Raw genomic sequence first — 26366 nt, forward strand, 5'->3', positions numbered from 1 at the left:
CTATTTCCTTCTCTTTCCATGAATTAATTCCTCTTTAATTCTCAAATCTAAGAGCACTGCTTTGCATTCGTTTAAGCTGTGCAGGTAAACTACCCCCATTTTAATTAGTAAAAACCCATCTTTGCTGATATATGATGATGATTAAGAAAAAGTACTACTGTACAATAATTATCGCTCACAGGAGCATTATCAGGATCAAGGCCAACTAGCAGCATTCCAAATTCAACTTCCTTAAGCTTAATTCTATGAGATGTCGATTGTGGTGTTTGGCAGGACTATTTGTTTTTTGTGGGGTTTTTTTCTTTCTTTAATAAGTCCTAAAAATCTCTTAATTAATTATTTGAATGCATGCCATCAAACCAAATTAGGCCAAGGAAGCAATCCTAAACACATTGCTAGGGGATATTTTGAACTAGGAAGGATTTTGTACCTAGTTTCTGTGACTTTTTGTGGCATTTGAACATAACTCCCCCCCCCCCCCCGATACATTTTTTTTTTTTTTGCATTCCTTTTAACAGCTCCAGATTTCTGGGGTGCAGGGTATCAGTGGGCCCTTGGCCTCTCCCCTTCCACCTCAAGCCATACCCCTTCCTCTTAACTCCACCCATTTAAACTAAAAATTGTGTCCTCCCTAAAAGAGGGCATGTGTTGCGGTGAGACCTGGAGACTGACCCCCTGCGTTGTGGGTGGGTTGGATTGGTTAGCCACAACACCCAACTGGTAAGTCCCTCAATGTTGGGTTCAATCTGCCAATGGAGTGCAGTCTAAACAGATCGAGGGACCTATATATACCCATGCAGGTGCCCAGAGCTTCCTCTTTCAGCTCGTGCATTTGGAACACCCACCCACCTCTCCCTACTTCTAAGGCTTGTACACTTGACCTTGCTATGCCATCGTGTGTCGTCTGTCATTGGGACAGGGGCAAGGCACGAATTTCCTCACTTGGCTGATTGGCTGTTGCCATTTGGGTTTCTTCTGCCGTGTAGCAAATCGTCACAACTTGTAAGTTTGCGGATAGACACTGGTTCAGGTTATAGGGATGGGAGAGCGGTCTCACCATCCCTATGTGAAGGGTATCGTTAAAGGAATCCAGGGATTAACTGGTTTGGTCAACCCCTGAGAGGGGTTTGTGCCTGTGCCTGAGTCCAGGGGGACATCTGGGTGGTGAACATAGTCTGTTCCCAGCTGTTCGCCTTCCCAGGTGTTCACCCTTGGCTGACCTATGCTGGAATCCTTGGGTCAGTGCTGCCTGCAAGGGTGCAGGGAGCTAGTTGAACCAGAGCCTATGCAACCACTCACCTTCTGTAATCAATAAAGTTGTGGCATGAATTCTGCCAAAAACCAAAACTAAAATTTGAGTCATGTGTGAATTTATTTAGGGGGGAGGTCTCTGGGTCTGAACATGCAAACAAATGTTGAGCAATATCTCACTCGGGATTTGGATTTGAACCAAATCAGGCCGCTTCCAAAGTGCTTTGCACCAAAAGCAGGCTGTGCTCTGAAGCATTGAACCAAATCTTGTGGTTGGTGCACACCCCCAATGTACTTTTCAAGGGGATGAATTCTGGGACCAAATAATCAGGAGGTTCCTCTTAACTGAGAGCTACTAACTTTGTTAATGCACTTGATGTGCATGGTAAATCCAGGTCAAGAAAAGCTCACCATCAAGACCCTTCTTTTGTTCAAATGTTTTATTTTAAAAATCTGCAACAAATAATAACTTTACTGACTTATTTCCCCCTTCTGAACAGTGCTAGTGCAGAGTATGTTCTTTATCCCAGAATGGGCCCTTGAAAGCAACAGAAGTATCTAGATTTGTTGTTAGCCTTTCTGTGGAAGACTCAGAATAAAAATCTGGTTCCTTATCCTGCCTGTTGGAACATATGCAAATGTCTGCATTAAGTTTATTAGAAAGTAATTAGGTGATTGGATTTGTTGCTGAAAAAGCACTAATATGTTTTTTAATCTGCTTTGACACTTTAATGGAATTTGTTTATTTGGACTTTAGATGGCTGATATGGTTTTCCTTCCTTACTAGTTGTTTGCCTATTTTTTTTTATTATTATTAAAATGGGTGCTCTTTATCCTCCCACTATTTTTAAAAACACAGCTGTACTTCAGTGATTACAATCTCTTGCTATCTCTTTCTTGCATGCAGCAAAAGTAAACCACTTGTTACTCACTTTTTATGATGTTTCTTCGATGTCAATGTTCAAAAGACAGTTGTCATGATAGTGGTATAGATGACACCTAAGTGTCAGTATATGGAAACATCACCGCTGCAGACAGCCAGATTGTTGACATCACATGATGCAGCTATCTGTGGGAAAGAAGAATTTCCCAGGACGTTCACAGGCTGGATAAGTCTTTGTGAAGAGTGTAACTTGAAACCTTCTGACAACTATTGTTGACAACTCAAGCCAGGTTAAGGGTATGTCTGAATCGGAGACAAAGACACAACAGGGAGTTGCTAAGCGTAACACAACGTTCTCTAACCAAGGTAATGCAGAAGCACTCATTCCTTGGAAAACAGACAACCAGAGAGTTACATTGGTGAAACCAGTGGCAGGTAGTTCCAAGGGTGAAACTGAAACAACAGGGGATTGTTATATGTATAACAACTGTTTGTTTTCTTCTCTGGATCAAGCTTTGTCCGCAGCTAATGATGATTCATATGGGGGAGGATGTCAGTATATGGAAACATCACCGCTGCATACAGCCAGATTGTTGACATCACATGATGCGGCTATCTGTGGGAAAGAAGAATTTCCCAAGATGTTCACAGGCTGGATAAGTCTTTGTGAAGAGTGTAACTTGAAACCTTCCGACTGCGCATGTTCAGGAAGTTTGTCTGACTTGCTAGAAGAACTGAACTGAAAGGACGTGTTTTTCTCTAGTGCTGTAATGTCAGAAATAAACATCATGTAAATAGATTTCTGACTTATTTTCTTTCCCCTGCGGAAGCAGGAGGGAGGGGTTGTGCATTTTATACCCACGCTTGGGAAAATGTCGCCTATCAAAATCTCCCTGGTCTGTCTGGATATCAGCCAGAGGAGGTTACCGGTAAGCAAGCTCCGAGGACAGTTAGAGGGTCCAGCCTCTATGGAGGGGGCTTGCAAACCAACACTAAGTCCTACTCAGAATAGATCTACTGAAATTAATGGGGCAAAGTTAGTTGGGCAGGCGGTCTTCTTGGTGGTGGCGCCTGCCCTGTGGAATGCCCTCCTATAAAACAACTGTTTGACTTTTAGAAGACATCTGAAGGCAGTTCTGTTAGAGCGGAATTGACATCTGGGGGGAATTTCCGAAATGTGGAGCTTTTGCAAGTCAATTTCAAAATTGCATGGTGTTTGTTTGTTTGTTTTTTGGTGTTTCTGTAAAAAGAAAAGCTCAACTTTGGGAGTTTCCTTAAAAAGTTCAACTGTTTCAGTGGTTTCCTCAGACAAACAAAAAATTCAACTTTGGGGGTCTTCCTTTAAAAAGGCTCAAAACTTTTGGGGTGTCCTAGTTTTTACTTTTTGAAATGTTTGATGTTTTATTGTGTTTTTAATATTTTGTTGGGAGCTGCCCAGAATGGCTGGGGCAACCCAGTCAGATGGGCGGCGTATAAATAATAAAATTGTTGTTGCTGTTGTTGTTAGTCATGTCCAATGATTTCAATAGATGTACTATGAGTAGGGATTGCATTGTATGCAACCCATAGCCTGGACCAGGAGGGCCAAACATTTTATACCAAGTGGGCCACAAGAGTACTTCAACATGAAATCCATGGACCACACACTGACTTGTCATGGTGTGTGTGGATTCGACACCCCCAGCCCTCGTGCAGCCTACCCAAAGCCAGCTAAATGAGGTGCCGGGCTTTGGGAAGTTGGTGCAGAGTTCTGGTAGGTTCCTAGAGCCCTCCATCCTCCTTGCGTGTTGAGGTCACCAAGCCACTCCAATAACTCACATTTCACACGGAATTTTTGTTTAAGGTTTTTGGCATAATTTTGGCCACAACTTTATTTAAATACATAACTGTGAGTGGTTGCTTAGGCATTGGTTATGATTATCTGTCCTTGCCTCAGGGACAGAACTGACTTCCGGATTCCAGAGGAAGTCAGTCAGTCAGGGAAAACAATATTGGGGAGAGATGAAGCTGGGCAGCAGACTCTCACCTCATCCCCGCATGCTCCTAAAGGCTTGCATGGCCCAAGCCCAATGCCAGGGACTTGGATGAATGCATGGCAAGCCCCTGGATTCCTTTAATGGAATTCCCTTACCACACCAGCATTGGAGGGGTAGGCACTTACCCCTCCACCAACCATTTTTTTAACCAATGCCTAACCGCAAACCTTACAAGTTGTGACGAATTGGTAAGCAGTAGGCAAAAACCAAATGGCTCCAGCCAATCAGCCAAATGGACAAAATTCCTACCAGGCCCCTGCCCCCAAAGCAGGCGACCCCATGACAGGCATAGCAAGATCAAGTGCAAAATCCCTGATTTAGGGAGGGTGGGTCAGTGATCCGGTGCATGCAGCAAAAGAGGCCGTTCAGAGCTGCGTGCCCAGTATTTAAAACCTTTGAGCCCAACCCACAAATTGGCAACATCAAAATCTCCCCAGAAACTCAAGTGCCCAATCACAGCCTGTGGCCATCCAAACAGATCTGCCCAGCAACAGTGGGGTGGCCTGCAAGACCCTATCGAAACACATGCCCTGTGTTAAGGAGAACACATTTTCCAAAAGCTGGGAAAGCACTAACAAGGCACTGGGAAAGAGACAGGAGGACTCTGTGACCCTGTCAGAGCCCTCACACCTTTCTCCCAAAGTCCAGCAGCTCCTTACTTGCCTTTGGGAAGCAGTGTGAGGGCTGTAGGCATGAGGTGTAAAATGTTGTCGAGGGCCACCAAAAAAGGCATAGAGGGCCACATGCATGTTAGACCACCCTGGTCTGAACTGTTTGCATACTGCAGATGTTTACTGCTACCGATCAGCGTGATACACAGTCCTCACTTATTCTGGGTCAGGGAAATACGTCTTGCTTGTGTGGTTGTGGCAAGCATCCAGCAGGTAGCAGTAAAAGAGGTAACTGCCCAATGAGCAAGTTGCAGAAGAAACAAACATACCTTGGAAACGGGGAACATTTTTCTGCAGAAGGGTCATGCCCTCTTCTGGGCAACTTTCTGAGGGAAAGCACATGCCACTGGTGGGTGGGCCAGAGGCAAAGGTGAGCAAAGCAAGAAATGGAATTTTTACTTCTGTGCAGTAGACTAGCTTCTACACACATTAATTGCCTTTTCCTTTTAATTGTTAAGAGAGAGGGGAAAACACATGTTTTCCATTAATAAACATATGTCTCCTCCTCTGTTGGTAGTCCTGAAAGGATAAATGTTAAAAGACATTCAGTTCCATGGGCAAGACAGATGAATTGTCATAATATTCAACAAGGAAAATGAAAGCTATGAGGAGGAGGAATGTCTAACATGCAGGCCGTTTGGCATTTGTGCTCTTTGGTCACTTAAAACTGATACAAGCCACACATTCTGCCTTTCAGCTTCTTTAATTGGGCCTATTTTACTATTACACTTCATTCACCATGGCACAATAGCTTACAAACAAAGAGGCGCTTGTAGTCTCCAAAGAATCTTTTTCCCCCCAGAAGTTCAAGAAAACCTCTCATTTTGCCAAAAGAGACAGAAAACTGCCCCTGTGTTCAGGCCTGGACAGAAGCCCAAAATGTCACATACGTCTGGAAAAAATGAATCTGTGCTCTGGGTTTCTATTCTTTTTCCACGGAATTTACCAGAAGGGGCTGGAGGTCAAGAGGGCCATACTTGTTTATAGAGTCAGTCCTGTATTATGCCCAAGTTGTTGAAGATGAACAAAAAAGAATTTTAAAAGATCCTGGGGGGCGGGGGAGTAATAGCAATTTAGAAACGAGAAGCTGAATCAATACCTGCCAACATTTTGCAGTGCCTAGATTGACAATAATATAGCCTATCATTTTGTTTGTAAGTATTTGACATTTTGGACAAGTTAACATTAAAGCTCCCCTCCGCCAAAGGTATTTTCTATTCAAGCATTGTAGATGAACAGAAAGGAATATAGGAAGCTGTCTATCTAGCTCAGTATTGCATACTCTCCAAGTGTCCAGATTTTCCTGGGACAGTCCCAGAATTATGAAAGCTGTCCCAGCTTCTGATTTAATCTCAGAATGTCCCTATTTCCCCCACTGGTGCTGCTGCCACCGTCAGTGGCTTCTGTAATTCCTGGACTGTCCCTGGAAAATTGGGACACTTGGAGGGCATGCCAGACTCGACCAGAGAAGAAGTGGGTATGAAGTGGATGACCTCTTATCAAAGGGGCTCCAAATGTTGGAGCTAACACTGGCCACTGGCTGGAATTTGAGGAACCACTAGGTTGCTTGTGCAACCTGATGCCTCAGGCATCTCTTGTGGAATCTTTTGGAAAGTCCTACAAGCGACACAATTATACACAGTTAGGAGCAAAACAAAAATTAGGCAAGTTCCATTTGTGTGTGGAAAGGATGCAGGGGACTTTTGGACCCATGCCAGAGCAAGCATTCTGTTTTTTAAAAATGTATAATAACATATTAGTACATGACTCTGCGTGCACGTGCACACACACACATTTCAGTTCCTTTATAATTTATTCTGATCCTTAGAAGAATTTCAACCATTAGTTTGTAAATAATTGATGGTAGAAGTAGACGGAGAGTTCCAACTTCTTGAGCTATAGTAGAACTTGAACTACTGAACCTGCTTGCCCCAGTAAAACAAGATAATGTCCCCAGGTTTCCAAAACGTCCTGTAAAAATGGCTTTTGATAGCTCATATGGAAACACTCCATGTTAACATGTCAGCTAGAATTACATCTGCATCACTGGGTTGGATTTTTGTCTAATGTAAACTGATGTAGCAGTAGGAAAAGGCATACAGCTATGAAGTTCTGCAGCAGCCGAGAGTCAGAGTTATAGGTGAAAATATTAGCGTTCATATTAATTGCAGGGACATTTTGGTTTCTATCACTCTGGAAAAGGTGGCCTGGAAAACTGGCCTGTCAACCTCCCATCTAATTTTCAGAAGCTCATTTGCTTGTAAAATTGGAGCGACAGGCTTGTAGGCTATGTGATGCTGTGAACTATTATGGTGTATTCATACCTGCTTTCCCCAGAAGATCATGTCCAGGAGCAGCTGGGGCATTTTGTGTCACATTCCCTGTGGAGTCACTGATGGGCAGAGCAACCCAAACCCTGCTTGTCTTGTGAGCGATTCCTCATAGCTAAGCCAACCTGTCACTGCCCATTTAGGAACATCCATGGAGAACCAGGGCGGGCGCATTCCCAACGTGCGCCTGGGCGCGTTCCCAAGGGGCGCAGAGGGTGCCTTCCCAGGCATGGGGTAGCCGCGCATGAATCCACCAATCCCACTTCCTTCCTCTCCCCTTGCTGCTCACCTGCCTCCTTCCCACCCTCTCCCCTGTCTGCCTGCCTCCTCCAGCTGGGAGCACGGGGCAACGGCACACCGCTTACCCTTGAATCCCATGCCTACTGCCAACTGTCAGGGGGAGGGGAGGAGCTGCTGCGCCGATGGCACCCAGTAGGCATGGGAGTCTGAGTCACGGGTGGGCGAAGGACCAAATGTCACCCACACTCAGGAATGACACCCAGAGTGGTGCTACCCCCCCGAACCCACGTTCCTCTGCCAGCAGTCAGCACAATGGCTCTGAACAGAGTTTCCTAGAAGTCTGAGGGGGCTGATGCAGCTGGGAATCTATTGAATCCAAGCTCACCTCACTGCCATCAAGGCTGATCACTGAACCAGCTCCAGGCTGCTGTCCTTCTGCCTTGGCTGCTGTGTTCAGAAGGGTTGCAGATTTGGCTCTGCCCCTCTGGAAAGTGTGACTGGATTGCAGCATCACTGTGGTTACAGGAAACCATGTTCCTCACTCGACACAGCATGACTTGTTATGTTCCATGTAACATCTAAAAAGATGTCGCCCAGATGTTGCACTGCCTTCTTCCTCAGCAATGAATTCAAGGGCTGCGATGTGCGCTATGGAGAGAATCTGTTTTGGGTTTGGTTTTTTTGTGAGCCATGGAGTGAATCTGTTGAAGATGAAGTCTGATCTCTTGGTGACTAAGCACATCATCTTGGCATTGTTTGACCATCTAGAGGTTCATGCAATTTTCACCTCTGAAGCAATTTGCTCCAAGCAAGGAAGCAGGGCAGCCCAGCTTTGTGCAGTGCTGCAAGGCATGGCATCCAGTGTTTTGCACCCACTGAAGATTTCACCTGTCAGAAACAATGCCCAACACAGTAAAGGTTTTTTCTTTCTCCTTACCAGGTGCAATGGGCATCACTTCTGTTTGCTGTGAGGCACTGGCAAAGGCCAGGTCTCCCCCTCCTCTGCTAATGATTGGTGGTGGTAGCTAGTAGCTCATTCACACTCCTACATGTGCTGCAGCTGAGTGCATAATTACTTATCACAACATACATATCTTCACAGGAGCCACTCCCATTTTCAAATTTCAGAGGGAGAATGCTGTAAAAAAACAGCATCACTAGCAAATGTTAAAACCTCATCATCTTGCTTAAACTTGTGCACTAAGATCAAGCTTAAGCCTTTGCTAATAGGGTTTATCAAGTTTGGGCAAGTATCTAAGAAATTGAGTTCCACAGGTGTAGGACTGTCAAATTTGCTCCCTACAGGCTTCTTTTTTCCTTCAACATGGGCACACATAAGAAACTAATTCAATGCCAGCTGAACAGCTGGCCATTTGGCACAGTCCCTATGGGGAGCATTATAGTAATCTAGCCACAAGCACAATGGCTCCAGGGTCAAAACCCTAAGGCTGTTTCACTAGAATATAGCCCCTCTAAGTCACAAGGTCTCATTTGTCACCATTGTTTCATGACTGTCTGGATTCAACTACAATTGAGCCACATGCACCCAGTCCTTAAAGGCATCGATTCCAAACATCTGGCAAAGTGCAGGACAGTGGTACCTCGGGTTACATACGCTTCAGGTTACATATGCTTCAGGTTACACACTCCACTAAGCCAGAAATAGTGCTTCAGGTTAAGAACTTTGCTTCAGGATAAGAACAGAAATCTGGCTCCAGCGGCGTGGCAGCAGCAGGAGGCCCCATTAGCTAAAGTGGTGCTTCAGGTTAAGAACAGTTTCAGGTTAAGTACAGACCTCCGGAACGAATTAAGTACTTAACCCGAGGTACCACTGTACAAACAAGAAATACATACATTGACTGTTGCAAAAGGTTTGACTAATAGCAAATGTGCTGATATTAGGAAACAGCTTTGGGACCATTAGAAAGAGGGTTTCCTTAAAGATCTAGAGAGCTTTCAAAGCTCATTAAGAATACAGCAGTAATAATACCATGAATTCCACAGACGATGGAAGGAATCAATTAGGGATGCGATATTGTGTTAGCACCTTGTGCAATTAAACATTATCGGTGTATATAATATTGCTGCTGGTGGAAAAGGGATGCCATATTTAAAAGACTGCTGATCTTCCCCAGGAAGCCTCGACTTATGGAGTGAATGAAAGGAAAGCACTCATTAAACCTCAGTGCATAAAATTCATTGTTTAGAACAATAAAGCATATGTATATAATTTCAGATTCAACCAATATAAAAAAGGACAGGGGTATACATCTATTTTTAAGAGGACACATAAGATACACATTACATTTTATAAACTTGGTCAATTAACCTTCAGTCAGATTACAAATACACATCAAAATATACATAATCTCAATCCATGACTGAGCCAGCAAAGGAATATATCTGTCCGATAAGAAGGAGCCTGAAGTTTCTGAGTTCCTAGGACTTAAATATATTTAATAATAATTTTTTTTAACATGGCTTTTTTTAAAAATACAGGTGAATGAAATTACTAGTGATACAGGGGAAACTATTATGTAATTCTCAAACTCTTATTCCAAATAGCTGAAACAATACAAACGTAGCTTTTTGATTTAACAATTAAATAGTGTGTAGTCTGGAGAGTCTAACCACATTCAAAAGAGAAAGGAACATAGCATGGCACATTTGTATTAAATATGGATCTAGAATGAGCTTGCAGTGAAATAAGTACCATTAAGTTATTCAAGTAAAATCTCTTGTAACATAGCATATTGAAATTTGCCCTATGTAGCTAGCTGCTTTCTGTTTCCACAGAAGCTATCCATGAATTCCCTAGATGCACTTTCACGAGCTCCGTAAGGGATAAAATGATGTTGACTTAATTGATCTATTAATTTTCTTTTAAAAAACAGTATTTTTATTCATTTGGAGGAATATACAGTCGTACCTTGGATCCCGAATGCCCTGGAACTCAGACGTTTTGGCTCCCGAACTCCGCAAACCCGGAAATGATTGTTTTGGTTTGCCAATGTTCTTTTGGAACCTGAATGTCCAACGGGGTTTCCGCAGCTTTTGATTGGCTGCAGGAGCTTCCTGCAGCCAATCAGAAGCACCAATTTGGTTTTCAAACGTTTTGGAAGTCAAAAGGACTTCCAGAACAGACTCCGTTCACCTTCCAAGGCACGACTATATGGGCCCCTTGCTGCAAAACACCCCCTCCCCCCAAAAAAGAGCACTACATACACTACACAAAGAGAAAATGTTGGATCTGGAGATAAGTCACTGGGGGAAAAACATGGGCAGTGTCATTGATTTGCACACTGTTGCACAGGAAGTAGGTCTTTGTTCAACACAGACTTTGCACAAGCACACATCTCGAGACGTTGTGCAACAGAAGCACACCACTGGATTTTCCCCATGGAAGGATCTTGTGCTGTGGTTAGGAGTAGCCCTTCTGTTTGTGGAAGGACATCACTTGATCCAACCCAAAGGATGTTTAAAAAGGTTTTTATCTGAATGATAATGGTGGCTCCTACCACTTATACTCAGTGATCAACAATCCAAAAGAACTCATACACACAAAAGAAAACCTCGCTGGGGTTCTGCCCACACAAAAACTGGTACTCATTCATATCCTCAGTCTTCTGCTAACTATGCATTGAGAAGACAGAGGAAGTTTATCCATCCAGATTATGAATTTAACTGAATTCTTAAATGGTATTGGGGTGATTAATCTGCATTAAATGATCTTCAGTATGTGCTAAGCCAGCTTCCCGCCTCTCTTGATTTCTTTTAAAGAGTGTTTTCCCCTTCTCCGTGCTGCTGTGAAAGATCCCTTCACGAAACACTTGGAGCTGCAACATCACACACACAGTGATTGGCACTGTTGAATCTAAAACAGAGCTCTGTGACTCATGAAAGCTATAGACAGCCATGCTCTACTTCCCATGAAGAACAGCTAACTCATTACTAAAAAAAAAAAAATAAAATCAGATAATGTGGCCGCTCTGAACTATTTGCCTTGTTGCCCAGAGTCCTGACTGGGCTGGATCCCAATTCTGGCACAAAGACACCAATTTTACCTTTCTGGTGGAGTCATGCCCTTAAACTCAATAGTAACCACTTTGACAATTCCAGAATTCAAAATCTGGTCACGAATCATTTTAATATCACAATAAAAGGGAAATGAGCTATGTCCACAACCAAATTTAGGTACCAAATAAACAAACTGGATTTAGATCCAAAGATTGCTCTTCCTCAGATGGAGATATCCATCCCATTACAGTTTTCAAAGATTAGGTTGCCAAATGGTAATCCTAAGTAGTGAAGTAGTCTCCAGATATTTCATCTTTGTGACATTCAACTGAGATGGCCCAAACCACTCAGTCAAACGTCTTAAGCATAAAATGCCGAGGAAATGCTACTCACTGTCAAAATGATTATTCAACTTTAGTTTTGATGGGACGGTATTCCACTTTGTGCTAATGGAGGTTATTTACATTCAAAGCGAGAACAATGATTGTTATGCAAGCATGGTAAGGCCAGTAGGATTATACTTGGAATTTTTCGTTGGCTCTGTAAATGCCTCTTGACCTTAAATTTGTCTCGTTCTGTTTTTTTGGGAAGGGAAAAAGAATGTGGCATTGTTATAAACCCTGCAGTATAAATGAATCTTTGCACAATATGTACTGCAGTTTCCAACAAGTATGCAACGTTACCTTTAAAGCCATTTTAATCAAGCAACAAATGGGTCCTTTGTTCCCTTCTGACGAATTTTTTTTTTTTAAAAAAAAGCAGGTTTCAGATATTGCATCCACAACTGTGTTCCAGAACACTTACTGGAATGTGAAGTGTTGTACATGTTTATGATGTGCATAGTGATTTACTGAGGCATGTTACTATTGACTGAGGCTCTAGTTTCTACCTTGTCGGGGCCTGCATTGGAGTTACATTCAAGCAGATCTTCCTATATCTTTAGGTTGCACAGAGATTTTCATGATTTTCCGACTCTAAAGATGGACAGTCACAATTGTAGGCTCTGATCTAGCTATGGGCTATAGTCACAGATAGAAGCTGGTGGTCCTGGGCATCATCAAGCCACCTCATTTGGACTGCAGCATGTATCCCAAATATGCCTCATAGAATTGTAGAGCTGGAAGGGACCCCAAGGGTCTTCTAGTCCAATGCCCTGCAATGCAGGAATCCTGCTCAAAGCCATCCATCCCTGGGTAGGCTCCAACCACCAACCTTCTGGTTAACAGCCAGACACACTGATCTCATCCTAATTACTACAAATGGTTTTAGTGGTACGGATGCTGTCATTTGGCTTCAATGCCAGCCAAAAAAATAACAGGACAGAGATTTTAGGAATGCCAGATTTGTGTTATTTTTAAATCTATCCTAAATACATTCTATAGCTTTTCATATATTATTTCTAAGAGTCTGTGACATATATGAAAAATAAATAAATATGTGAAAATCTTTTAAATAAAGTATCCCTTAAGCATAGGTAATTTAATCACTGCGTTGTAAATGAGCATTTTAACAATAGTTAAACTTTTAGTTTAACAATAGTTAAGATTATAGTTTAAGGTTATTATTGGATTAGTAGCTTGGAATGTAGAGCAACCCAGCTGTTTCACAGAATACAATATCCTGTGAATATCTCTTCCGGAAATAATAATAACTTAAGTAAATTCTATGTGGGCTCTGATTAACTTTTAGTGCCCTCTTTTAAATTTATGAATAGCAGGTTATTTTCAGTCTTGGATTTGTTGTCCACAGCTTTGTTACAAATAATACCAAGAGGCTGACAACTATTAAGAAAATTTTCTCTTTTTTTATTTGAGCTGAACTAATATAATAATTGATGGAGAAGGCTAAGTGATGAAAAGTGTATTACTTTTAAAATTCATTTGCAAATATGAAATGGCATACAGTAAAAGCTAAACTAAACCTTAGTATCTTCGAGATGACATGATTTTTTTGCAAATGTCAAGAACAAAATTGCATGTTTATATGCATTTTAAATAGACTTCATGGCATTTTTTTAATTATTATTCCTGAAGCTGACTTCTTTTCTCTCTCTCCATTTTCTCACTGGAACATTAATAGGAGTCTCCCCGACATCAGGTAGCCAATGTTCCATTCTATTCCAATTGCCCCATTTTCATGATCCAGTGTTTACTTCTCCTTGATGGATATTAACAGCTTTGCCAAAGTGTATGTTTGCTTTCTGTGACATGGAATAAAATTTCACTTACAGCTCGACAGATATCCAATCTTATTTAATATGAACCCAGTTCCACCGATGAAAGAAAGCTAGCACATTAGTCCACTGCATAACCTTACTTGCAAGTCTTATGTACAGTGCTGAAGATTTGTATTCTCATTACTTTCTGCGTTTTTCTCCCATTCAGAGTCTCCTTTTGTACACAAAATGCAAATTTCCTGATGACTTTTGGAGTTGGATCCCATAAATCCAGAATTACTTGTTCATGCATTCGCGAAATTCCACTGCAAATTTGAAGATGCAAAGAAACAAATCTGTCTGAATATAAAAATACAGTCCATTTCAGTGCAGACTCTTCTTTGATGTTTAATTCAACGTTGGTTTCACAGTAGCACACTCTTTGTCCACAGCTCTATATTCTCAATATGGAGTCACGGGCAACAACAACAGATGCAGACTCAGTCTGTCACTCCAGAAGGAATACAAATATGCTTAAAGCTGCTTCATTTATGAAGCAAACATGGAACTGTTAGCTGCCTAGTAGAGAAGAGAGGGGGGAAAGAAAAACGCAATAGCTTTTGGGAGATGTTTTCTTGAAATTTGTTTAATTTCACAAATTAGCAAAAGGCACCTCCAAATCACAAAACCAAGCAAATTCCTCCTTGTGAAGCAGTTTCAGCATACATGCATTATGTCTGTAGCAGAAAGGAGTTGCCCTCTTAGGGAAAGAAGTGATAGCATCTCGAGGTATCAGGGAAGAAGGAAAAGAAGAAGATATAGGAAAGAGAGGAAAGAAATGTTGGGCAAAGTGTGAAAATGTATGAAAGGAATGGGCACAGAAGAGGGTTGGAGGATAGGACCTTGGGATGAGAATATGGGCAACAATGAAAATTAACTAGGGGTGTTTGTTCATATATTACCTTCAACATGTCTATGTGTGCCATGTAGACATAGGAGTTGAACTGTGCATTTGTAGTTATAAAAAGGTAAAGGTAAAGGGACCCCTGACCATTAGGTCCAGTCGTGGCCGACTCTGGGGTTGCAGCGCTCATCTCACTTTATTGGCCGAGGGAGCCGGTGTACAGCTTCGCGGGGATTTGATCTGTCGATCTTCTGATCGGCAAGCCCTAGGCTCTGTGGTTTAACCCACAACGCCACCCGTGTCCCATATTTGTAGTTACACAGACGCAATATTCAATGAGCAGTGCTTTTTTTTCTAAAAGAAAAAGTGTTTAGGGGGTACTTTCATTTTCCTACTCATAGTGAAATACTGCCCCTCAATGAGGCCAAACTTAGATTCACAAAATGTTTATGGGTATGTGTCCCCCCCCAGAAAAAACCCACTGTCAGTGAGTATACGGTCTGTGTAGCTCTGTACACAATAGTGTGCTCTTTCACATCATAAACACATGTATGTGTGTAAAGACAGTTTGTACCTGTGTTCAGTGTAAAGTGGAAACAAGTCATGTGTTAGTGTATGCATGTATGGGAGGGGGCGGAGAAGAGGGGAAATGTTATGGTGTTTGCCAGCAAAAACCTTGACTACAAACCTCATTTTATGTACATTCTAAATCTTTAACTTAAGCTCAGTTCACATCTGAAACATTGGCCAACTTAGCTTAGTCTTGTCAAAACAGTCAACCCCTAGATGCAATTGACAATCAAGTTATACCAGTCAAGGAGTTGAGATTGTCTTCAGGAAAGCAGCAGTGAAGGGAGGTTTAAGCCTCCTTGGCTGTGAAATTGGTGAATATCACCCCCTCCCTGCCCTGGATTAGGTGCAAATTGTAAAGCTGCTATAGGTTGAGGGCTGGATATTTTCCCCCCATATATGGCTGCAATACGAAATGAATGCTATGATGGAAACTGGAAACTCAGTGAAGGCCCTTATCAACCCACTATATGGATAGACCATAGAATGCCATATTTCAAAGTGGTTGTTTGTACCACAGCAACTACTTTGCAGGTAAATATCCTTTAATACTTTGAAATGCTAATGCAGAGTTTCACAGGAACACATGAAATTGCTGTATACTGAGTCAGGACCATTGGTCCAGCTAGCTCAGTATTGTCAACACTGACCGGTGGTGACTATCCAGTATCTCAAGCAGGGAATATTCCCAATCCTATATGTAGATGCTGGATATTGCAACTGTCTGCATGCAAAGCAGATGGGAGTTCCTGGGAGTGCCAGTACTAGATGAAGTTCTAGCCCCAGAAGGGCACAAGTTGTGTTTTTAGATACTAGAGCTCAGAGGTCTCATTGAATAGCCTACCATCTCTTGAATACCTCTCTAAAGGGAAGCAAAGGGGCTTACTTTCAAAGGCTGTGACTCTACTGTTACTGAAGCAGTACTTTTTAAATTGACAGCCTCTTAGCTTCAAGTTTTATAAAATAATCCTTAGGGAAATAGTTACTACACATTTCAACAGGCTAATCATTAGAAAAGGTTTGTGGGCAATTCAAAATTGTCTTTTCCAGAACTTACCAAGACATGAAACAGTAACAGTGTATATATATAAAAAAGCAACAGCTACACCTGTAGAAGTATTTTCTCTTTTTGCTGCAGCATACTGAAAGGCAAACAAAAACCAAAATGCATTTATCATATGGGCAGCAGAGAGGATCAATTTTAACACAATTTTAAAGATCCCTGCTCAAGATTAAAGAGCATCCATTTGTAGAGAAAGGTCATAGGTGGGTTTCAGACTTATTGTAAAGCATAATTGGATGAAAACTATGATTTTTTTATTCTTAAGACTCCTCTGAGTTTCCTGTGCGTAAGACCCAGTTATTCAATGGGCCTTATTTCTGAGTAGGCATACAAAGAACTGTGTTGGAAGCTGGTGAAAGAACTGCAATAAACCTCACATCTGCATGGGAAGAAAACTTTCTTCTGACTTTTCAGCTGTTTGTTTTACGTTCTGACAGCACCATCCTTTTGCATATCTACTCAGAAAATAAGTCGCCCTATGTTACCCTGAGCAAGTTAGCTTTGGACTGGAGGCTTAATGGAACATAGTATATGAGACATGACCCAAAGTTTTCCCTCAGATGTATTTCATGTTCAGGCCTCACCTTCTTCCTATCCCTGAAGCAGCACTGCACAGAATCAAATCCCCTTGATTACCAGCTGCTAAACAGGAGGAAGAAGAGTTTGGATTTGATATCCCACTTTACTTCCCTAAGGAATCTCAAAGCGGCTAACAATCTCCTTTCCCTTCCTCCCTCACAACAAACACTCTGTGAGGTGAGTGAGGCTGAGAGACTTCAGAGAAGTGCGACTAGCCCAAGGTCACACAGCAGCTGCATGTGGAGGAGCGGGGAATCAAACCCGGTTCACCAGATTACGAGTCCACCACTCTTAACCACACCCATCCTGCATAGTGCCAGTCACTACATCTCTGTGAGTGGCTTCCCTCACATGCATGAAACCACCTGCAAAGGGTAGCTTCCCATGGGATCAGATTATTCAGCTTACCAGCAGGAGGATTTGATCCTACGTGGTGCTATTTGCAAAGGAACAGCACACCTCAGGATTGAACCAACATGCTCTAGTCAGCACTGCCACCTGCCCCCACCAGCTCCTGTTTGTTAAAATAGGGTTTTAAAAAATCCTTATGCCCCTTCCACCCCATCCCCCAGAGCAGCACAAAGCAGATTGGTCTGATCCAGGGGCCATGGATTTTTTTTAAAAAAAATACCTTATTTCATTATCCTCTTGGCAGATGTTTGATTCTGTATTCTGGTCACTTTCTGAAAAGTGTTTGCGGGTTGTTTTCTATAGAAAAACAGTGGTATATAAGTATTTTTACGTGTCAGCAAATGCATAAAGTAAGCCAGCGTTCTATTTGGCATATCTCACCTTCCAGCAGAGAGCTCCCAAAATAAAGCCAATAAGAAGAGTCACCAGCCCTGTTAGTGCTATGCTGATTCCATGCATGCTGGGGCTGTTGAGGAAACCCAACTCTGTGTCTGTAATTGAAAACATTTCCAGTTAGTTTAGGCAGATTTCTTTCTTTTTAATCTCCGGGGTAACATTGTTCATAAACGGTAGTTAGGTATCGCCTTTGCAGACCATACATTGCAAGTTATACCTTGAGAGATTTGTTTGTCATTAGGAAGCATTTGGCTCCCTGAAATTCACAGCTTTATTTGCACTCCCTCCGGAAAGGCAAACATTCTGGCAACTGTATAATCACAATTTTACCATCTGCGGAGCAACATTTACCAAGCTATTTTCTTCCTCTCTCTTTGCAGCAAAAGATCTCCTCTCCCCATTCACCTCCCAAAGCCGCTTAGCAGAACAGAACAGACTTTTCAGCAGGAAGATACTAGGAGTAAATTTCATATATGGGCTCACAAGGGATTGAGCAGTATAAACTTAAATACTCTACCACCCCGGAAGTATTTCCCCCCACTTCTCTGGAGTAATAATAGCAGTGCTTGGAAGTGAGCAATGCTGTTGACCACTGAACGATGCTGACCGCATCTTTCCAATTTACAGGTTATGCTTTTAATTAGCAGCCTGGAAGTAGTCTGTTATATGCAACAGAGCAGAGGGGTGAGGGTGGACAAAAATGGATTAAATAATAATAATAACTAAACCAATGAAAAACAAATATCGGTCCCTATTATTTGCAAGCAGCCTTTGCTTGTTAAAAAAAATCCTTTCATACCAAATGGAAACAATTCATTCTTTTAAAAATACTGCAGCTTTGTGTAAATATATTTGATTGCGCAACCTACAAGGCATGTTTATACATGTTTCTCACACACTTTTGTGTTGTTTTACAGTTCAGAAGGATGCTAGTGGCATATGTGTGTGGTGCTGTGTTATGTGACACATAACCGGGCAGGCTGATACCATAAGTGAGTGATATCATTTGGCCCAGAGTACTTAAGTCTGGTTTTATCCCTCCGACCTATATCAAGATTTCTTCCAAGCTTCCATTTCGTGATCATGACAGCCACGATATGGCACGTTCCCACAATCTTGACTGGGCTACAAATCCACTGGCTGTCTTTTGAACTACAGGAGAGGAGACGTGAGAACTACCTACTGTTTAAACTAGAGGTGGGGAACCTGATGCCTTCCAGACTTCACTTCCCATAATCCCTGGCAATTGGCTATTCTAGATGGAGCTGATGGGAGTTGGAGTCCAATAACATATGAAAGTTCCCTATTGGGGCAATCGTAGTCTTGGATGGAGGGGAGGTTGTAGTCTCTTTGCCTGCTCGTCCAAATACTGGGGTATCCCGTCAAAGGGATCTGGGGGGAGTTGCCTGTGGGGTTCACCCTATTTGATGTAAGTATTAGAAACCCCTGCACAGATTGACTGATAGCATCACTTTTGGCAGCAGGCTGGAATAATTTGATTGTCCCATGCCCAAGACAAACTTCTTTTGTCTGCATTCAATAAAGTTGTGGCCTGTTTTTATCCAAACCAGTCTCAGTTGCCTTTTACTTCTTTGTGGGGTGGGGGACTGGGGGGCATGACGCCTGGGTCTGCAACATCTAGAGCAGGGGTAGGCAACCTAAGGCCCGGGGGCTGGATGCAGCCCAATTGCCTTCTCAATCCAGCCCATGGATTGTCCAGGAATCAGCATGTTTTTACATGAGTAGAATGCATCCTTTTATCTAAAATGCATCTCTGGGTTATTTGTGGGTCCTGCCTGGTGTTTTTACATGAGCAGAATGTGTGCTTTTATTTAAAATGCATCTCTGGGTTATTTGTGGGGCATAGGAATTTGTTCATAATTTTTTTCCTAAATATAGTCCGGCCCACCACATGGTGTGAGGGACGGTGGACTGACCCACAGCTGAAAAAGGTTGCTGACCCCTGATCTAGAGGTTCCCCAGTGGTGTAGCGTGGGGGGTGCAGGGGGGCCCGGCTGCACCGGGCGCAACATCTGGGGGGGGGTGCGCTCGCACTCGCAGCTCTCTGCCCCTACCTGGCTCACTCACTCTCTCACTGCAGTGCTGGCTGTGCGAATCTGATCCGAGCTGCCGGGTCGCCGCCCACTGTGGAGGGGAGGGTACCAGGCGTGCAGTGCGGTGCGGAGAGAGAGCGAGGGACTATCTGGAGGAGGGACAGTGCAGTGGGGGGGAGGCGCAAATTACTTGCCTTGCCCCGGGTTAGGGGGCGCAAATTACTTGCCTTGCCCCGGGTGCTGACAACCCACGCTACGCCGCTGAGGTTCCCCATCCTTGCTCTGAATCAGGGTGTCCCAAACTTGGGTATCTAGCTGTTCTTGGACAACAGTCCCCATCATCCCTGACCACTGGTCTGGCTAGTTTAGGATGATGGGAGTTGTAGTCCAGGAAATATCTCGAGACCCAAAATATCTGATTTCCCAAAATATTTGGGAAACGCTGATCTAAACCAAACCTGTCTATTCCTGTTACAGTGCAGGTGAAAAAAACTGTTGTTGCAAGTTTTAGTTCCGATTATTTTTCCTGCAGACAAGCAGCTAAAAACTCAACTCTCAACAAAATCAAATTAAGCACACTAGGGAATGGGATAAGCAGCAGCTAAGAAGTGCCTGTGTGATGTGGTGCCAGATATACTCGCCATTCCGATTCCTTCCTGTAGACTTTCTATTCATTAGGAACCACTTCTTCTGCCGATGAGATTTTATTTTCCCACTTCAATTCTACCACAAAAATCCTGCCCACTCCAGTTCAAACCACATCTCAAGCCTCAGTGCAAACAGGGACTGACAATTTACAGTTCATAAAGCTGTCTTGGATTCTAAACCTTGTTTCTAATCAAATCTCTAGCCAACATTGTTTGAACTTTGCTTAGCCCCCGCAGGTGTGCCAACTCTAAAAGGAAATTTTAGTCAAGCAGAACAGATACTTCATGCTTGCATAATGGGAAGGTGGTTATTTTACACCATGCACGCTAACCGTAGTAGATAAAAGGTGAAGCTCTGGAAAAAAAACCTTAGTAAGAACTTAGGAAGCTGCCCTTTTCAGACTTGTGTCCCTGCCTGGGGCATCTAGGTCAGTGTTGTTTGTGCTGACTGACAGTGGTTTCCCAGGTGACTTGGAAAAAAGGCAGGGTACTCCCCATCCATCTGCCCAGTGACTCCAATCAGGCTGGGCCAACCTGCTTCAGCCTGGATCTGGTCCCAAATTAGTTCAGTGATGGGACTAATGTTTAATTGGATTTTAAAAAACAAAAGCAAAAAGCAAAACCTTAATTAAGCATCCAGCTAGGATGGGGGCGGTGATAGGAGATTTTGCATCTTTCAGAGCAGGTGCAATCTGTCAAAGTACCAGAGTAATGGACTTTCCCTCCTTGCTCTGCCAAGTGATTGAAGTGCTTTCAAGCTTGTCTGTTGCAGATTTTCACGGAGCAGGGCTGGCTTACCTGTCTCCACCTGCCCCCCAAGATGCTGATAGACTCAAACTCTAATCAGCTTCAGCCAGAATGACCATTGGCCAGGGATGATGGCTAGTGCAACTACATTGGGGAAGAAGTGGCACCGGTTTGCCACCCCTCGCATAGAGGGAGTCAGAGGATGAAGAAGGTTCTTTTCTTTTCTTTTCTTTGATGGGGTCGAAAGGTAAAGAATTATATAGCTGCTGGCTTCAGACCTTTTGTTAGGGGTGTTTTACAAGGTGAACCTCTGCAGTCAGCAGTAGGCAACAATGGAGCAAGCAATGGAGCTTACTCCCAGGAAAGCATGAAGAAGATTATGGTCCTGTTATTCTATCTACAGCTGCCCTATACATATAATGGATCAACATTCCTGCATTTTTGGATTCTATTTGGAGGCATTGACTCTCCATAGGGAGTGATCTTTCTTACAAAGAATTTTATTTGCCATTTTTCTAAGTTTGGAGCCCTCTGCAATTGACTTGGGCTTCCACTCTCCTGAATATGTTGGTTGTTGTTGTTGTTTAGTCGTTTAGTTGTGTCCGACTCTTCGTGACCCCATGGACCTGAGCACGCCAGGCACTCCTGTCTTCCGCTGCCTCCCGCAGTTTGGTCAAACTCATGCTGGTAGCTTCGAGAACACTGTCCAACCATCTCGTCCTCTGTCATCCCCTTCTCCTTGTGCCCTCAATCTTTCCCAACATCAGGGTCTTTTCCAGGGAGTCTTCTCTTCTCATGAGGTGGCCAAAGTATTAGAGCCTCAGCTTCATGATCTGTCCTCAGGGCTGATTTCCTTCACAATGGATAGGTTTGATCTTCTTGCAGTCCATGGGACTCTCAAGAGACTCCTCCAGCACCACAATTCAAAAGCATCAAGTCTTCAGCGATCAGCCTTCTTTATGGTGAATATGTTTGTATCATCTGCAAATCTGGCTTCCTCACTGCTTATCTCAGAATCTGGATAATTTGTAAATAAATTAAACAGCAATAGTCCCAATACAAATACTTGGGAAACCTCACTGCTTAGTCTTCTTCACTGTGAACATTGTTTGCTTTCTTCTACTCTCTGTTTCCACTTGCACAATCAGTTACCAATCCACAAGCGGCTATGTCCTCTTATTCCATGCTGTGTTTACTCTGGTGAAAGCATTTGGTCAAAAGCTGGATTCATCCAATCTACATTCTTGTTGATACTCTCAATGTACCCTAAATGAGGCATGCCTTCCCTTTGCAGAAACCATACCTTGGAAAGATTTGTTATTCTATATAACTGAAGGGTTAAAAAATGCTTTCCCTGCTCTTACCAGGAACAGAAGTTAATGGACATTTTGCTTCCTTAATCTCCCTTGAATTCTTTAAAACAAAAACAAAAACCTGGCATTGCATTGCTTACCATCCAGTCCTTGGAAAGCTAATTGATTAGTGGCAAGTTGCATTTTGTTTTTGAGTTCGTTAAGCAATCTCTGGTGTAAGTCATCTAGATTTCATGAATTTTTTATTTTAAATCTGTCAATAAGCACTCAAGTTCATCTGGTCATCGCTATATGACTCGGCTCTACAGATGCACCCCCACCCAATGTAGTTCAGTTCTGAGTCTGTCCAACAGTTTTTTCAGTGTAAGGTCATAAAGGAACCCCTGACCATTAGGTCCAGTCATGGCCAACTCTGGGGTTGCAGCGCTCATCTCACTTTACTGGCTGAGGGAGCCGGCGTACAGCTTCCGGGTTATGTGGCCAGCATGACTAAGCCGCTTCTGACGAACCAGAGCAGCACACAGAAACGCCGTTTACCTTCCCACCAGAGCGGTACCTATTTATCTACTTGCACTTTGACGTGCTTTCGAACTGCTAGGTGGGCAGGAGCAGGGACTGAGCAATGGGAGCTCACCCCATCGCGGGGATTCAAACCGCCGCCCTTCTGATCAGCAAGTCCTAGGCTCTGTGGTTTAACCCACAGCGCCACCGACATCCCTTTTTAAGTGTAGGTGGTTGCAATGAATTTGTTTGCCTTCTCTTGTAGTAATCCTTTCACATCTTTGCTTCCTGGCAGCCTGAGTGCTAGCTTCTTGCTTGTGATTTTCCCTTTTTAAAAAAATACACCTCCATCAAGCACATCACCCCATTTTAATGGTTGTGCTGATCTGGTTGTTGTTGTTTTCCTTCCCCCAAACACTGCTGCTGAAGCTGTAAACTGAAGTAGAAGACTAGTTCTGAGAAGAGGTAGGAGAAAGAGGGACTCACCTGTCTCCCCCTCTAGAAAATGCCTCCAAAGGGAGACAGTTAAGAAGTTGCTCCTCTGCCCTCCCCATGCCAGTCTTCTGCTTCAGCTTACAGCCTCCACTGCTGCATTTTGTAAAACACACACACACACGTTCACACACTAGGGTAGGGCACAAACTTGCACACATGTATAGCTTGGGTTTTAATCAGCAAAGGAGCTGTGGCTCCTAATATTTCTATTGTAACATCGTCAAGCTTCAAGAATGCAGCAACTCCCATCTGGTGCCAGGCAAGGTGATAGAGTTGGAAAACTGACACAATGAACCACATACTAATCCTGCTGCCAGCTTTGTCACCCATGGATTTGCTCCAGATTAATTAAGACAAGATTTTAATCTATGTTACTTCAATGCTTTTCACACCTGCACATTTAGTCATATAATTAAAAATAATTGGGCAGAGGAACAAATATGCAGAGCCGATCCACTCTGCTTTAAATTGCAAATGTATTCATTCTTAGGGAACTTACTGACTGAATGCCATGGGTTTTTTTTGATATTGCTTTTAAATCTTTGATTAATTGGGGACATCAGAGTCTGAAAACATGGAGCCACAGAGATCAGAAGGGTGGTTTCTGAAAGGATACGTGCCAAGCTTCAGCCAAATGGCAGAGGATGGTGCTTTGCTTCAGCAGAGAGTCAAGCTCTCTGTGAAATGCAGTCACTGACACAGAGGCCAATTGGATAATAATGCAAATAAATACAAAATGAAGAATGTGAAACTGGGTAGCTCCACATATTGCATTAAAAAGATCCAAAAACTATATTCTGGGGGGAAAAGAAAAAGAACCAATTCCTATGCCCCACAAATAACCCAGAGATGCATTTTAAATAAAAGGACACATTCTACTCATGTAAAAACACGCCGATTCCCAGACCGCCCGCAGGCAGGATTTAGAAGGCTATTGGGCCTGATCTGCCCCCCTGGCCTTAGTTTGCCTACCCATGTCCTAATAGGACACAGGTCTATAAAATAACTGGCTATGGAGCATGCCAAGCAGAAGCTCAGCATAGTCTATTGGTCATAGAGCTGTGCACCAAGACTATCTGGGGGGACACTTTGCCACTACTTCCGGGCTTCTTAGTGGCAGATCGAGGTGCTGCTTGGTATTGTATATTTTGCTTGCTGTATGGAATAAAATCTGTAATCTTCTTACCCAATTTTGTTTGTATTGTTTCTGAATCTAATCATTAAAAGAACCATCTTGCATTTAGCAAAACAGCCACAATACCCCCATAGATGGAGACAGCAATACTTCTGAATATGAAGTGGCTGGAATCTACAGGTGAGGAGAGTACTCTTTTGCTCAGATCCTGCTTGCTGGTTTCCCACAGGCCTCTGGTTGCCACGGGATGCTGGACTAGATGGACCATTGACCTGACCCATCATGACAAGTTGTAGTGAGGAGTTGGCAGCCCCCAACAGTTCCTGTTTAGCTGATTGCAGCCTCTGGGAGCTTGTGGCCAGGACTTGTAAACAGGGGTGTTGGCGAAGGTCTTTGAGGGAAAGGCCCAGAGTGTGGTCTTGTGGTGTGCGTAGGACCAAGAGACAGTGACCTGCAGCATCCTTGCTATATTTGTCTTCCTGCCTGAGAATGTGCACTACTCCACCTGCAGCAAGTGCAGTCTGGTTGCCTTGCTGGAAGAGAAGGTGCAGAAACTTGAGGCCCACCTATAACCACACTTCAAGCTACTGGGCAGGGTGAGGAATTTCTCAATAGAGCAGAGTGGACAGTCCTGGAACAGTGATGCAGGTGGGGTGCCCCCAGGGAGGAGGAAAATTTCCCACTGTGGGAGACAAATCCCTGGAGTTATATCTCTCCCCCCACATGGATAACCTCCAAGCGCCCTCACACACCTGCCTTTTTGCTGCACATTTTAACAAGGTAAACCCCTGACTTGGATTCTGAAGGATAATCAGCTTGGCTTACCATCACAGCCAGATGGTTAAGCAGAATAGTGGTATGTCCTTCTTTGGTTGTCCACAATGGAACTATGCTCTGGCTCTTGAGACAAACTTCAGGTGGCAACATCCAGAATTTTGAGTCATCGTGATATTAGATGTTAATGTGTATTTCCAGCCCCTAACAAGGTTCCCGGAAGCCTGAAACAGGACATTGTGTAGCCGTGTACGGGACCTATCATATACTCCTGAAACCTTCCAGCAATGTAATATAGTGCTAAGAGAGAGGTAGCTCACAACCATACCATACATTTAAAGCTCAAGGCTTCCTCCAAAGAGTCCCAGGAACTGTAGTTTATTTAGGGTGTTGAGAATCGTAGCTCTGTGAGGGGTAAACTACAAGTCCCAGAATTCTTAGAGGAAAGCCATGTGCTTTAAATGTATAGTATGAACATGGCCAAGTTCTCTTGAACTTGACTGGGAAGCAGATACTACAGTTGTGGTGTTAATAATACCAGCCAATCATCTACAATATGGACTCCATCCTGCAACTCCTAATTAGCGCCATAATATAACTTATACAGTGGTACCTCGGGTTACAGATGCTTCAGGTTACAGACTCTGCTAACCCAGAAATAGTACCTTGGGTTAAGAACTTTGCTTCAGGATGAGAACAGAAATCGTGCGGCGGTGGCACGGTGGCAGCGGTAGGCCCCATTAGCTAAAGTGGTACCTCAGGTTAAGAATGGTTTCAGGTTAAGAACGGACCTCCAGAACGAATTAAGTTCGTAACCAGAGGTACCACTGTACCAGCTGTGGGGAACCTTTGTCCCTCCAGAAGCTTTTGAAGTAGTACAACTCTAAGCCCCATCAAGCATTGCCAAAGGTCAGGGTTGATGGGAGTTGTAGTTTGGCAATATCTGGATGGACAAACGTTCCCCACACCTGCCTTATAGCAACAACAACAACAACAAAAACCTCATGTGTTCTTTCTCACTATGTTGCTGCCTCCACCTTAGAAGTAATGTCAATTCTAAGTGTTATTACTACTTACTCTTATAACTGCACAATGTGCTTTCAAGAAACTGTATTCCTTTGCAAGCACAAATGCTGATTTATTTATTACATTGATATTCTACCAGTCCTCCAAGGAACTCATACTTCTCTTCCT

General features: G+C 43.2%; 1 protein-coding gene and 1 long non-coding RNA gene across 4 annotated transcripts in view; one reads left to right on the forward strand and one right to left on the reverse strand.

Moving 5' to 3' along the window:
- LOC310658722 overlaps positions 1-26157 on the forward strand; it is a 51739-nt gene extending 25582 nt beyond the window's left edge. Inside the window, exon 2 of the long non-coding RNA XR_014502454.1 lies at positions 25016-26157. This is a non-coding gene — a long non-coding RNA (uncharacterized lncRNA). The remainder of the gene's footprint in view (positions 1-25015) is intronic.
- KITLG (KIT ligand) overlaps positions 12184-26366 on the reverse strand; it is a 97932-nt gene continuing 83749 nt past the window's right edge. For 2 of the 3 annotated variants that reach the window (XM_083401007.1, XM_083401005.1), the window contains exons 7-10: positions 17492-17601; positions 17331-17407; positions 16115-16199; positions 12184-14162 (exon numbers count right to left, since the gene is read on the reverse strand). In XM_083401007.1, coding sequence (XP_083257133.1) covers positions 16160-16199; positions 17331-17407; positions 17492-17601 — 227 coding nt within the window. In that variant the 3' untranslated portion in view covers positions 12184-14162; positions 16115-16159. The remainder of the gene's footprint in view (positions 14163-16114; positions 16200-17330; positions 17408-17491; positions 17602-26366) is intronic. The other variant, XM_083401006.1, reaches the window with a different exon arrangement.

The sequence above is a fragment of the Podarcis tiliguerta genome (genome assembly GCF_965153285.1).
Source record: "Podarcis tiliguerta genome assembly, chromosome: 10".
Taxonomy (NCBI): Eukaryota; Metazoa; Chordata; class Lepidosauria; order Squamata; family Lacertidae; genus Podarcis; species Podarcis tiliguerta.